Source organism: Mobula birostris, chromosome 32, assembly GCF_030028105.1.
Source record: "Mobula birostris isolate sMobBir1 chromosome 32, sMobBir1.hap1, whole genome shotgun sequence".
NCBI classification, from domain to species: domain Eukaryota; kingdom Metazoa; phylum Chordata; class Chondrichthyes; order Myliobatiformes; family Myliobatidae; genus Mobula; species Mobula birostris.
Genome location: NC_092401.1, coordinates 7,870,097 through 7,884,746, shown reverse-complemented (window position 1 = coordinate 7,884,746; position 14,650 = coordinate 7,870,097). Strand labels below are relative to the sequence as shown.

Genomic DNA, 14,650 nt, shown 5'->3' with positions numbered 1-14,650 from the left:
TTCCAGAGAGCGTGGAGTAGGGAGAGATTTGGGGAAATAAGAGATCCTGAATCCAGTCCAGGATGGGTTCTGATATCTGCCCAAAACTTCTAGCAGGTGGTATCTGATTTCTAAATGACATTGAACCTGAACACTTTCACTACTTTTTATTCTGCACTACTAAATTTAATTTAACTATTTAATAGACATATTTATATATATATATTTGGTGTAATTCAGCTTTCCTTCTATATATTTATTGGTAATCTGTTTCGTTGTTCTGCTTCCGTAAAGTTAACAAATCATTTTTGAGCTATACCTGTGATATTAAATCTGATTCTGATTCTGATCTGTAACTTGTCACCTTTCCTTTCTGTTGCTATTTCCAAGGTGGGTGTATTGGAATTATACAATTTCCACCAATATTGAAATAACAATGCTCATTTTCTCTCCTTTGAGGATCTCAGGGAATGAATGGGCTCAGTGTAGGGAGGTTTAAAAGAGGTGAAGCTCAATATCAAAATGTATGATGCACTGCCACCTTGTGGGATCACTATGAACTGCAGGCTTCCTCAGCTCTCCTCAAAAGCAGGATGTTACCAATGCTTAGCAGGCATTAATGCTGTAATGCACATCTTTGACTGTTCAAAATGTGAATCAGTGCCAACTACAAGCATGAAACTTACTTGCTGTTAACCCTTAGCAAATGACTCAGTAGATGACAATATTAGGGATAACACAGCCACTGTTAGACTGTACTGGTATTGATTGTGATGCTTCTCCCAGGCATTGGTTTAAGCTGAGAGGGGGAAGATGCAACAGGAACCTGAGAGGCACCTTTTCATCTAGAGGCTAAATGGAATGAGCTACCAGACGAAAAAGATTTTTACTCTCCTTTACTCTCTGTATACCCATGACTGTGTCACCACCCACAGCTCCAATCTGCTAATTAAATTTGCTGATGACACTACACTGCTTGGCTTAATCTCAAATAATGATAATGAGGCAGCCTACAGAGACGTCATCACCCTAACACAGCTTCTTCCACCAGGCCATCAGACTGCTTAACTTATGCTGACGCAACTGTATTTCTATCTTATATTGACTATCCTGTTGTACACACTATTTATTATGAGTTACTATAAACTGCACATTGCACGTTCAGACAGAGACATAACATAAAGATTGTTACTCCTCATTTATATGAAGGATGTAAGGAATGAAGTTAATTCGATTCAATGCAAATCAAGATGCAAAGGTTCATTTATTATGAAACATAGAAACATAGAAAATAGGTGCAGGAGTAGGCCATTCGGCCATTTGAGCCTGCACCGCCATTTATTATGATCATGGCTGATCATCCAACTCAGAACCCCGCCCCAGCCTTCCCTCCATACCCCCTGACCCCCGTATTTCGTCTTCTCCAGATAGCCAGGAAACAATGAAAAATATGGAAGCTCTTCAAACCACGCCCCCAACACAGAAAACTGACAAATCACCCCAGTTTAAATGGCAACGGTAACGAGCATTTAAACCTCCCCACGCCAACCCCAGGCGGTAAAACAAATTGGTGACTTGTGAGAACATCAACTCCCAACCCCCCCCCACTTCCTCATCTCTCCATTCTAGCCCTAAACTCTGCCACTTTCCTCCCCAAATCCACTCTATCGAGGCCTTTCATCATTCAACACACACATAAAAGTTGCTGGTGGATGCAGCAGGCCAAGCAGCATCTCTAGGAAGAGGTGCAGTCGATGTTTCAGGCCGAGACCCTTCGTCAGGACTAAGTTGGAGGGGGAGGGGGAGATCCAAAATGATAGGAGAAGACAGGAGGGGGAGGGATGGAGCCAAGAGCTGGACAGGTGATTGGCAAAAGGGATATGAGAGGATCATGGGACAGGAGGTCTGGGAAGAAAGACAAGGGTGGGGGGACCCAGAGGATGGGCAAGGGGTATATTCAGAGGGACAGAGGGAGAAAAAGGAGAGTGAGAGAAAGAATGTGTGTATAAAAATAAGTAACAGATGGGGTACAAGGGGGAGGTGGGGCATTAGCGGAAGTTAGAGAAGTTGATGTTCATGCCATCAGGTTGGAGGCTACCCAGACGGAATATAAGGTGTTGTTCCTCCAACCTGAGTGTGGCTTCATCTTTACAGTAGAGGAGGCCGTGGATAGACATGTCAGAATGGGAATGGGGAATTAAAATGTGTGGCCACTGGGAGATCCTGCTTTCTCTGGCGGACAGAGCGTAGGTGTTCAGCAAAGCGGTCTCCCAGTCTGCGTCGGGTCTCGCCAATATATAAAAGGCCACATTGGGAGCACCTATGTCATGTCTTTGCCTGGTTCTGGGGTCCGAGCCCAAGGCAAGACCTATGTTCTGGGTCCTTGTCCAGTCTCAGGCTCACAGTCCAAGCCTTGTCACCTAGTCCATGGTTCCTAGTCCTGGTCCCGCTTTCCCCAGCCCAAGTCTGCGTTCTTGTCCCTGCTCCTTGCCTGTATCCTGTCACGTCCCTACTCCAGTCCAGTCCTGTTCCGTGTACTTCAGAGTCTGTGTCTTGCATTTGGGTACGTTCCCAGCACCCCACTGTGACAGTGCCAGTGTGGGACCTCCTCAGAACACCACAGTAAATTCAGCCTAAGCGAGGGGTGCCAAATCCCTTTGGGGGTCGTGTGTCTAATTTGATGATAATCTTCTGAAAAATATCTGTTGGGTGCCATCATAGCTTTGCGCTGAGATTATCGGGGATCAATTTCATTCACCATATACACAATATGGATTAGGAATTTGCTCTGGTGTGTTGGTGAGTGTGTGACTGTGACAAAATACAACAACATTCAACACTTACAGAGAATTATATAAAAATAAATTTTAAAGCATGAATGTGGAATAAAACTTAAATAAATATTGAAATACACGCATGGATTTACAATGTGAACAACATTATCAAAAATGGTTTAAAGTGTTTTCAGTGCAGTGACGTGATGGGGTTAATAGATATCATTGATTGCTAAATCAGGTAAAATAGTTATAGACTCTAGGAAGGAAAAATGCTGTAATAAATACCTTTATTTATTACTAGGAGTTTATTCCTTAAATGTAAAAGATTGAGAAGAATTGTATAGAGGTATACAAAATTATGAGGGGTATCGATAGAGTAAATGTAAGCAGGCTTTTTCCATTGAGGTTGGGTGGGTCACAACCAGAGGTCATGAGGTAGGGGTGAAAGCTGAGAAGTTTAAGGTCAACATGAGGGGAACATTCTTCACTCAGAGGAGTTGTGACAGTGTGGAATGAGCTGCCAGGCACAAGTGAGCTCAGCACACAGTCAAATTTGATTTTCCAGCCTTTTGGAGTCACAGTGTAGTGATGTCCAGTCGCCTCATTATGGGAAAGACGAGGAAGCTTTAGAGATGGTGCAGAGGAGATTCACCAGGATGCTGCCTGGATTAGAGAGCCTGTCTTCTGTGGAAAGGCTGAGTGAGCTCTTTGGAGCCAAGGAGGATGATTGTGTAAGATTGTAAGAGGCGTAGGAAGAGTGGACAGCCAGCGCCTAATTCCCCGGCAGGTAATGGCTGTAGCAGAGGACATCCTTTTATGGTGAGCCACGGAGTCAGAAGCAGGTCTTTACATAGTCAGTAGGAAGTGTCTGGACTGCACTGTCAGGGGAGGGTGTTGAGCCGGATACATAAGGGACATTTAAGAGAATTAGATAGGCACGTGAATGAAAGAAGAATGGAGGACGATGGGCTGTGTAGGAGGGAGGGGTTGGGTTGTTGATGGAATAGGTTTATAAAGGTCGGTACAACATCATGGGAAAAAGGGCCCACCCCGTGCTGTACTGTTGCTGGTTAATTTCACTCTTTTCACTCTTTTCCAGATAAACCACGAAACACAACTATATCAGTAAATAACAAAACCGTGTCCAGGTTTTCAGTCTTCATCAGAGTAAATGATGAAGTTACAATCACCTGTCACTCCAGTGGAAACCCCCAGGTAACACTGAAGTTGGAAAGTTCCGGTCAGGGAGTCACAGGGGAAACTGACCTTCCTGGGGTTCTCCACATTCCCCAGGCAACATCAGAACATCAAGGAATTTACAAGTGTAGAGCCAGCAATAAATTTGGAACAGATGAGAAGCAAGTGGAAATCAAGATGGAAGGTCCGTAAGTTACCTTTGTCGCAGTGCATGGATGAGAAAATAAATAAATAACCCTTTCAGAGCCGAGATATCATCCCTGTGTGATCACGAGTAAATGCTGAGAGTTATGACATGCCCAGGATAAGCAAAGGTGTACAATCTCTCTCTACACCAGATGGTGTGTAGCTCGTCGGATAGTCCTCCTGCCTCGAGTCGGGAGATTGGAGGTTCAATCCCTCTCTTGTATCTTGGGCTTTAAATCCTTTCTTTTTAAATCTTTTTATTAAGTTTCAAAATTAAACATAACAGGAATAGTAATGATATATAGAGATCCGGATTACAATAATAACAATTAACATGTACAAGCGCAGATTCCAAGTAACAAATATAGTTTACCTCCCAATCTCATAGTATCTGACCATGAAAAAGATATTTTATAATTAAAGAAAAAGAAAGCCCCCTAAACTGGAAAAAGACTAAACTAAAAAAAAAACAAACAAAGCTTGGGCTGTCATACTACATCAGCTAAAATTATTATTTGTCGTTAACTCCACTCCTCTATTCATGAACAAAAAACTTACTACAAGGGATCCAGAAAGGGTCAACTTACATCATGTGAAAATATTGAATAAATGGCCTCTAAGTTTCTTCAAATTTAACCAAAGGATCCATAGTACCACTCCTAATTTTTTCCAAGTTTAGGCATGCTATCGTTTGGTAAAACCATTGAAATGTAGTGGGGGGGATTAGAATCTTTCTATTTCAATATAATGGATCTTCTGGCTATTAATGTAACAAATGCAATTAGACGACAAGCTGACAAGTATAAACGACTAGAGTCTATCACTGGTAGTCCAAAAATTGCAGTAATAGGATGAGGTTGTAAATCAATACGCAGAACTACTGAAATAATATCAAAAATATCTTTCCAATATTTTTCTGGAAGAGAACAAGACCAGAACATATATGTCAAGGAAGCTACCTCAGAATTACATCTATCACAAACAGGATTTATATGGCAATAAAAACAAGATAGCTTATCCTTGGACATATGAGCCCTGTGAAATACCTTAAATTGTATCAAGGCATGTCTGGCATACATTGAGGAAGTATTGACTAACTGAAGAATTTTTTTCCCATTTCTCTGTAGGTAAAGATATTTGAAGTTCTCTTTCCCACTCATACTTAATTTAATCAGATTTACCTAGACGTATTTTCATAATCAGATCATAAATAATTGCTATTAAACTCTTCTGATAGGGGTTTAACCTAAAATTTTTTTCTGTAACTTCAATTTGATGTGATATCAGAAAGGTAGATAAAGTAGTGTTCAATAAGTTTCTAATCTGTAAATATCTGAAAAAATGTGATCTAGGCAAATTATATTTATTAGACGACTGTTCAAAAGACATAAGACAATCATCCATGAATAAATCACAAAAACGTTATTTCCTTTGTTTTCCGTAGAAGAAAAGCTTGATCAACTCTAGATGGTTGAAAGAAAAAGTTAGATATAATAGAACTTGACAGGATAAATTTGTTCAATCCAAAGAATTTACAAAATTTAAACCATATTCGTATTGTATGTTTAATTATTGGATTTATCATTTGTTTATTCAATTTAGTAAGTGCAAAGGGAAGCACAGCTCCTAGAATAGAAGCCAGTGAGAAACACTGTACAGACTCTCCAGCTCGAGGTTCATCCATCGTGGACGTTGAGCTTCATCCAATTCTTGTGTCCAAGACGTTAAATATCGAATGTTGATTGCCCAGTAGTAAAATCTAAGATTCGGCAAAGCCAAACCGCCTTCTTTTTTTGATTTCTGTAAATATTTCTTACTTAACCTGGGATTTCTATTCTGCCATATATATGAAGAAATTTTAGAATCGATAATATCAAAAAAAGATTTAGGGATAAAAATTGATACCGCCTGAAGTAGATACAAAAATTTAGGTAAAATAATCATCTTAATAATATTAATTTGACCAATCAAGGATAAGGACAAAGGGGACCATTTAGTAAACAGTTGTTTAACATGGTCAATTAAGGGTAAAAAATTTGTGCTTCTTAGTAATTTTAATGCCCAAGTAAGTAAAATAATCAGTAACTAATCTAAATGGTGATTGTCTATAAATTGGAACTTGCATACTTAATGGGAAAAGCACACTCTTTTTAAGATTCAATTTATAACCAGAAAATCTACTAAACTGAGCAAATAGTGTGATTACTGCAGGGATGGATTTCTCTGGGTTAGAGATATATAGTAACAGGTCATCTGCATATAGTAATGCTTTATGTGTCCCATTCCCATGAATAATACCAAATATATTAGGTGAATGACAAATAGCAATTGCCAAGGGCTCCAGGGCAATATCAAAAAGTAAAAGGCTTAAAGGACAGCCCTGTCTAGTACCTCGAAAATGCCTGAAGAACGGGGATCTCTGATTATTGGTAAATACAGCAGCCAGAGGTGTACAATATATCAGTTGAATCCAGGATATAAATTTTGAGTTGAATTTAAATTCCTGAAGTATATCAAATGAATATTCCAATTCAAGTCTGTCAAATGTCTTCTCGGAGTCAAGCGAAATAGCACATTCTGGAATTCTAACTGAAGTAATGAATACAACGTTCATTAGCCTCCTAACATTAAAATGTGAGTAACGATTTTTAATAAATCCTGTCTGATCTTCAGAGACAATTTGTGGTAGTATTGCTAATATTTTGGAAAAGATTTTAGAATCCACAGTCAACAAAGATATAGGTCCATATGATGCACAGTCAGTGGGATCTTTATCTTTTTTTTGGAATTAATGAGATAGATGCTTCATAAAAGGATTGTGATAATTTACTTACAGATAAGGCATATTTAAAAATTTTACATAACCAGGGAGAAAGTACATCTGAAAAAGATTTATAAAATTCAACTGTATACCCATCCGGGCCAGGTGCTTTACCAGAATTCATCGAAAAAATTGCTTTCCTTATTTCCTCTTCAGTAATGGGTGCATCTAATGTTAAACGTTCATCAGCTGGTAATTTTGGAATGTTTAGTATCCTTAAAAAATCATGCATTATGGTAGGATCATCAGGAAATTCTGATTGATATAAATTGGTATAAGATTCTTGAAAAGATTTATTAATTTCATCATGGTCAACCATCAAATTACCATCCTGTCTACGAACTTTATTAATCTGATGTTTCGCCAAAGCAGCTTTCAATTGATTAGCCAGTAATTTACCTGATTTATCACCATGTATGTAAAATTGACTCTTAGTTTTAAGTAATTGATTTTCAATCGGGGCTGTTAATAACAAACTATGTTGCATCTGAAGTTCAACTCTGTCTTTATAAAGCTCCAAATTAGGAGCAATGGAATATTTTTTATCAATTTCTGTAATCTTATCAGCCAATGTATATATTTCACTATTAATACGTTTTTTCATTCCAGCAGAGTATGAAATTATTTGTCTGTGAATATATACTTTAAAGGTATCCCATAATATCCCACTGGAAATTTCTTTCATTGAGTTAGATGAAAAGAAAACTGCAAACTGTTCTTTAATAAAATCATCAAAATTTAAACCTTGAAGCAAAATAGAATTGAACCACCATTGTCTAGTACTAAAAATTGCATCCCTAAATTTAATTGATAGTTTCAAAGGCGCATGATTGGAAATGGCGACTGTATAATACTCACAGGTAGTGACAAATGAAACTAATCGAGAATCAATAAAAAAGTAATTGATTCTAGAGTAATTATGATATACATGAGAAAAGAAAGAGAACTCTTTATCATTAGGATATAAAAACCTCCAAACATCTAAAATTCCTGAGTGAACTAAAAAGGAATTAATAAAAATAGCAGATTTGTTTGGAAGTGCCTGATTGGGCGCAGACCTATCCATCATAAGATTCAAAGAACAATTAAAATCACCACCCATTATTAACATATATTCATTTAAATTAGGAAGAGATACAAATAAATGTTTAAAGAATTCAGGATAATCAATATTTGGTGCATAAACATTAACCAAAACTACTTTTTGGTTATGAAGTAAACCAGTAATTAATAGAAATCTACCATATGGGTCTGAGATTATACCATAATGAACAAATGAGATCGAAGAATCTATAAAAATGGAAACACCTTCTCTTTGGTCGATGAGTTTGAGGGAAACTGTTATTCTTTCCAAAACCTAAAAAAACGCTGATTATCCTCCTTCCTCACATGAGTCTCCTGAGCAAAAATAATCTGAGCATTCAATCTCTGAAAAGTTTTAAAAATCTTCTTCCATTTAATTGGATGTTTCAAACAATTCGTGTTCCATGAAACAAAGTTAATAATATTGTCCATTTTCCTTAAATAAACCACATGGTAAGTAAAGGATTAACCAAATTGCACAGGAAATTCACGAATCAGGAAGAGGAACAAAAGTTTAAAGAGGAACCAGAAGTTACGACAATACAGACATTTTTGTAGTTGCAAGTCAGCCCAAGTGAAAAAAACTAAAGTAAAAATAACCCCCTACCCCTCTCACAAAGCCCCAAAACCTGGCCAATAGGCAGCCAGGAAACTAACTAAGAACCACCAATCCCCATCTCTCTTGACGGCAAATCTCCAATTATAAAAAATAAAATAAAAACCACCCATAGTCTAAACATTGCAAATGGAATGCCAAACACAGTTAGATGAAAAAAGAACAACCCTTTACAGACCATTTTAAAAAACCTGGTCTTCAGAAATAAAACAGAGTACAATCTTAATAATATTTCAAGAAAAATCAAATGATCACCAAGTCAAAGTCGTAATAGTTTTCTAAAATGGATGTTTAAAAATAAAAGAAAAATAAAATAATCAAGGAAGCGAAAAGGGATATTAACATAGAGCAGAGATAAGTGAAAACAAAGTACCAGAAGACTCAGCCCAAGGCCAAAGCTCTACGAACGTAAAATGTCCGAATCTATATGCTGGTTTTTAACTAATAAACCAAGTGTATACAAACTCAAAAGAATGGTAAATTAGTTAAATATCCAGCTCAAGGAATGTTCTTTGAGAAATTGTTGTGCATCTTCTACAGTTTTAAACCACTTAAACAAGTTATCGGGTAAAACAACTCTTAAGCGGGCGGGGTATAACAATCCCAGTCGAAAATTCCTTTGATATAAATCCGACATCACCGATTTAAAACACAATCTTTCTTGGAATACCTCAGGGCAATAATCTTCAACCAAACGAAACTTAAGATTTTGATGAACAATAATTCCCTTCCGACAAGCAATTCGAATTAAGTGCTCCTTAATACTCACATAGTGAAACTGGAGAATTACAAGATGTGGATGTAACTCTTTCGAGGGTTTTGTTTTTAACGATGGATGCGCGATCGAGTACCAGAGGAGAAGAGAAGACTTCTGAGCCAAAGACTTTCATTTAAAATTGAGAAAAAAAATTTAGTGTGGTCCCCGCTCTCAACGTCTTCTCTGAATCCTATTATTTGTGAATTCTGTCTGCGACTATGACTCTCCAATTCAATAATCTTGGCCTTGTACTGCTCCAATGTATGAGTAGTCGAATTTAATTTCTTTTCCAAAGAGTTCATTCTGGAATCCCTCTGTTTGCCTGCTTCAGTAAGCTCTGAAATTTGCCGTTGCTGTTCCTCTCTCTCTTTTCCAAGTGCTATCAATTTACTCTGATTCTCCTTCAACATTACTTCCAGTGTAACGAATCTCTTGTTGAGTTTTTCATCCAATAGGTTAAAGATAGCTTGCAAAGTAAGTTGAGGCTGTTTAGGTTGTTCGAAGGTACCTTCCTCATCCCGTTTCCATTCTCAGTTTCTTTGCCTTCGGCTAATGCCTTCCTTAGTCTAGACATTTCCATCGATTAAAGTTCAAAATTCAAACATATAAAGGTATTAAAGACACTTTAATATATTAATAGAAGGGTGATAGAAAAATTGAAATTGTCCAGAGCCCAGCCAAAAATGACCTACTCCATCTAGCACTGCCAAGAGAGTCCCCTTGGGCATTAAGACCAGGCTAGTGTCTTGTGCAGCACCGAGAAAGCAGTCTCAGACATACCAGCTGTCATAGGGGGTGTTAAACTGAGCTTCTGTCTGGTTCCTTCAATTGACATCCTGTAATACATTATTTTCCCCTATTCCTCTGCACACTAATAGCAAAGCAGCAAATGGGAAAACACAGGAAATTCTGTAGATGCTAGAAATCCAAAGCAACTCTAACAAGGTGCTGGAGGAACTCAGCAGGCCAGGCAGAATCTGTGGAAAAGAGCAAACAGTTGATATTTCGCGCCACCCTTAATCAGATCCCTTCGTGAGTCCTGCAGGGATACGTGCCAGGAAAAAGTTTAGTGGGGAGGGACAAATGGAGAAGGAAATCACTGAGGGATTGATCCCTGCAGAGAGAGTGAGGAGGTAACGATATGTTTAGCTGTAGGATCGTTTTGGAGATGGCGGACGTTGAGGAGAATGATGTGTTGGATGCAGAGGGTTGTAGATAAGGACAAGAGGATCTGATCACTGTAAAGCTGGTGAGATAATGGAGTGAGCACGGATGTTCGGGAAATGCAGGAGATGCGGGCGAGGGTGGCAACATCTTTCCTATGAAGGGGCAAGCAGGACGGAAAACTATTCCAAATGTGGCCCCATTGACATCCTGTACACCCGCTACCCTCGATACTCTGACTGAAGAAGGTCAGTGTGCCAAAAGCCATTGTCACCATACTGTATGCCTGTGGCACCACTTTAAGGGAACCGAGATCCCTCAATCTTTCTGTTCTGCAACACCCCCTAGGGCTCTGCCGTTCACAGTGAAAAGGCCTACACTGACTTCACTTTCCAAAATGCAACACCTCACATTTATTTATTGATCGATTGATTGAAATCCAGCATGGACAGGTTGCCGCAGAGTCCTCTTTCTAAGTGTAGGTTCCAGGTCGGGCTCTGGGTCAACCCGCACCTCTTGTCCCAGAGGCAGAAGTTAGCTGATCAAGATTTCTCTGTAATTCCCGATAAACATCTTCACTGTCCATAATGCCACCTGTTCTTCTTGTCATCTGCAAACTTCCTAATCATGTCCCTGTATGTTCTCGACCAAACAGCAATGGGCCTAGCTCTGAACCCTGGGCACACAGCTCATCACGGGCTTCCAACCTGAGGGAGCACTCTCCGAGGTGCTGCCTTCCAGCTGAGGCATTAAACAGCCTGCTTTCTCAGGCTTGTAACTAAAACAAAATGAGAAACGCAAAGAACAGCAGATGATTTCTAATGGAATCCTGGTCACTATTTGCCCCTCAATCAGCATTATTAAAGCAGATGATGGCATTGCCACGTGTTTGTTTCTGCTCTTGCTGGGTGAAATTTGGCCTTCACAGTCATTACTCCTCAGAAATGATTTTCATTGGTTGTGAAGTACCATGTCAAAATGTTTCATGTGTAGTATGTGTTTTTTAGAAAATCTGAGAAAGCATGGGAGAGTAAACAGTAAGGTACATGCAATCTACAAGATTCCGGGATTCTCAGAAGGATTAGTGGTTTGACAATTGATGTATTTGCCTGAGATGGTTAATGATTGTGTAATGGCTTTTGTGCAGGTTTCCCAGATGATGTTTGGAAGATGGTGCTGATAATCTCGCCATTCATCCTAATACTGTTAGTCGTGCTGGTCGTCGCCTGCATCCGAAGAAACAGAGCTCAGAAAACAGGGCATTACGAGGTCAAGAATGCAGCACCCCACAAAAATCAGGAAATCCCTTCTGGGATTGATCAGGAATCTTTTCCTTTAACAGAAGTGAATTCAGACGGAGTTCTAAACAATAACCACTAAAGAACTCATATATATGGTATTATTCAATCCTGCACAGATAAAATAATAATTTTATGAATATTGTTATTGAGGGAGACTCTGATTCTAATACTACAGTCTACCGGCAACATATACTGTGCTAAATGCAAGGACACTTCATTCCCAAGAGTGTTGATTTCCGGGCTGTTTTGAGTCAACTCATTCAAAAGTTGATTTGGATTTCTACGAACACGGAGTCAGCACCTGAACATGGGCATTGAGACTATTTCAGCAGTAAGGCCATCTGAGCCTGGCAAGTTTCCGTCCCACTCATGGAAATTACCGTTGGATCACAGACTTGTTCACGTGTTGCAATCATCTACTTCTGTGGTAACTATCTGCTTAAATGACACAAATATTGTCTTCATATTATGTTACAAGTGGATAAAATGTGAGGCAACACCTTTCGCAACATTCTCATCCTCTGGATTAAATAGTCGATATCCGATCGCTTTCTATCCCTGTTATCCAGTTACACAACTCCCCGAGGACTTTCTGACTGCCCATTGCTGATTCATCCCTGCACTAGGGGGAGCTGTGCTTGCAGCTGCCTTCAGTATTAAACTCTGCAGTTCCCTTCCCAGACCACAAGGTGTCTCTCTCTTGCTTTTTAATCATCCCCTGGTGTCGATTGATGTCCGGTTCTGGGAGGAACAGAATTAAACATAGGGTGAGGGGAAGGAAAATATTTAGAAGATGAGAGGTGAAGCCAGGTGGGTGGGAATGGTATCGGGCTGGAGAAGGAAGAATCCGATAGGAGGGGTTAGTTGATCAGAGGAGAAAGGGAAAGAGGAGGAGCACCAGGGGGAGGTGAAAGGCAGGTGAGAAGAGCCAAGGACAAATCAATCTTCATTTTAAACAAATATCTTAATAAAGAGAGAATCAATTTTATTTGCCATCTACAATTAGGAATTTTCTCTGTGTGTTGGTGTGACCTGCAACAAAAACAACAATAGTAAAGACTAATATAAAATTAAAGTTCAAAGTAGAGATATGGTGTCAAATATGCATAAATATTGGCATATATTTGTCCACCCTTGTTCAACACTTGACTACCATTTATGCTCTGCATTTAGAACAAGGTCGGATCTGGGAGGGAGAGTAATTCAAATAATCTTGCAGCCAGAATAGTTCTGAGAGTCCATTGAAATTGTGGTTACTGCCAGAGGAGCTTGTGCTCTGGAACTGGAATTGGAATGAGTGCATTATCGTCGTATGTACAGAGATACAGTGAAAAGCTTGTCTTGGTTTCTGTACATACAGATCAATTCATCACACAATGCACTGAGGCAGTACAAGGGAAAACAATATCAGAACACAGAGTAAGGTGTAACAGTGACAGAGGGTGTAGTGCAGGCAGAAAATAAGGTACAAGAGCATAATGAGGCAGGTTGTGAGGTCAAGAGTCTATTGTACTGAAACAGTGGGGTAGAAGCAGTCCCTGAGCCTGTGCTATGTGCTTTCAGACTCTTGTATCTCCTGCCCATACGGAGAGGGGTGAAGAGAGAATGTCCGGGGTGGGAGGGGTTTTTGACGATGCCAGTTGCTGTACTCAGGCAGATGAAACGTAGACAGAGTCTCTGAAAGGGAGGCTGGTTTCCATGATGTGCTGAGCTGTGTCTACACCCCCTGCAGTTTCTTGTGACCAGTTCTTTGGTGTTTCCTGCACTGGGAAGGATTGTTGTCTATCTCGCTCCTTCCTGCATACTGACTCAGTTATTTATCTATCTGTCTCCTTCCTGTACACTGATGCAGTTATTTGTCTATCTGTCTCCTTCCTGTACACAGACTCAGTCTGATACGGCCCACTACGCAACCTATCAGTTACGTGTTCCCAACCATTTTGATGCCATGGACCCCTACCATTAACTGAGAGCTAATAGTTACACAATTACATACACTTTCTCACCATTACTCTACCCCAGTGTGATTACATTAACTGTCAGATGTCCATTTTTTCCTCTAACTCCTAATTATTTCTAAATTACTTTTCGTGTTAAATTCATCTCATTTTTGCCTCAGTTTTGGACTCACCCAGTTCTGTTTCCGAAATCGAAATAATCAGGCTCACCACTTATCACTGCCTTGAGCTTATTGTATTTACATAACTACATTGTGGACTCAATCGAACTGCAAATACTTTATACTGTATTATAAACTGTTTCTGTTACAGCATTACAAGTTTATCAGTACGTGTTTCACTGTCATATCTTTAAGCTTTTGTTGCAGCCGGTGACTGGATATTTACTGTGTGTTTCATTACATAGACATCCATAAACCATGTCTTGTGCAGACAATATTTTCAGCACTGCTGTTCATGTTCCTACCACTCAGCAACATTGTCGATATTGATATAAAAGGGTGTTTCTAGTCAACATGTTTGTATAATAAATTTTAATGAAGTGAATGTATATTTTGAAGAAAATGTATTTTGTCGGTGAAGCATGATTAAACATCATTGTTGGTGAGAAGAATCTTTTCACACCATGGTTGGTGTTGGAAGTAACTGAAGCCATGTCTCACTCCAGTGTGCTTGATCACACATCAGGCACAATGTCCAACACCCACAAGTTTCTGCAGATGTTTCTCACCATCTATTTTTTATTGTTTTTATTTATTGAGACACAGTACAGAACAGGCTCTTCTAGCCCTTCGAGTCACACCACCAGTAA

The 14,650-nt window shown here is 39.3% G+C and overlaps 1 protein-coding gene across 1 annotated transcript in view; it reads left to right on the top strand.

Annotated features, from left to right (window-relative positions):
- The window catches only part of LOC140191189 (vascular cell adhesion protein 1-like), a 37,970-nt gene extending 23,557 nt beyond the window's left edge, over positions 1-14,413 (top strand). Inside the window, exons 9-10 of the mRNA XM_072248348.1 lie at positions 3,856-4,137; positions 11,728-14,413. Coding sequence (XP_072104449.1) covers positions 3,856-4,137; positions 11,728-11,960 — 515 coding nt within the window. The 3' untranslated portion in view covers positions 11,961-14,413. The remainder of the gene's footprint in view (positions 1-3,855; positions 4,138-11,727) is intronic.
- The last annotated feature ends 237 nt before the right edge of the window (positions 14,414-14,650 follow it).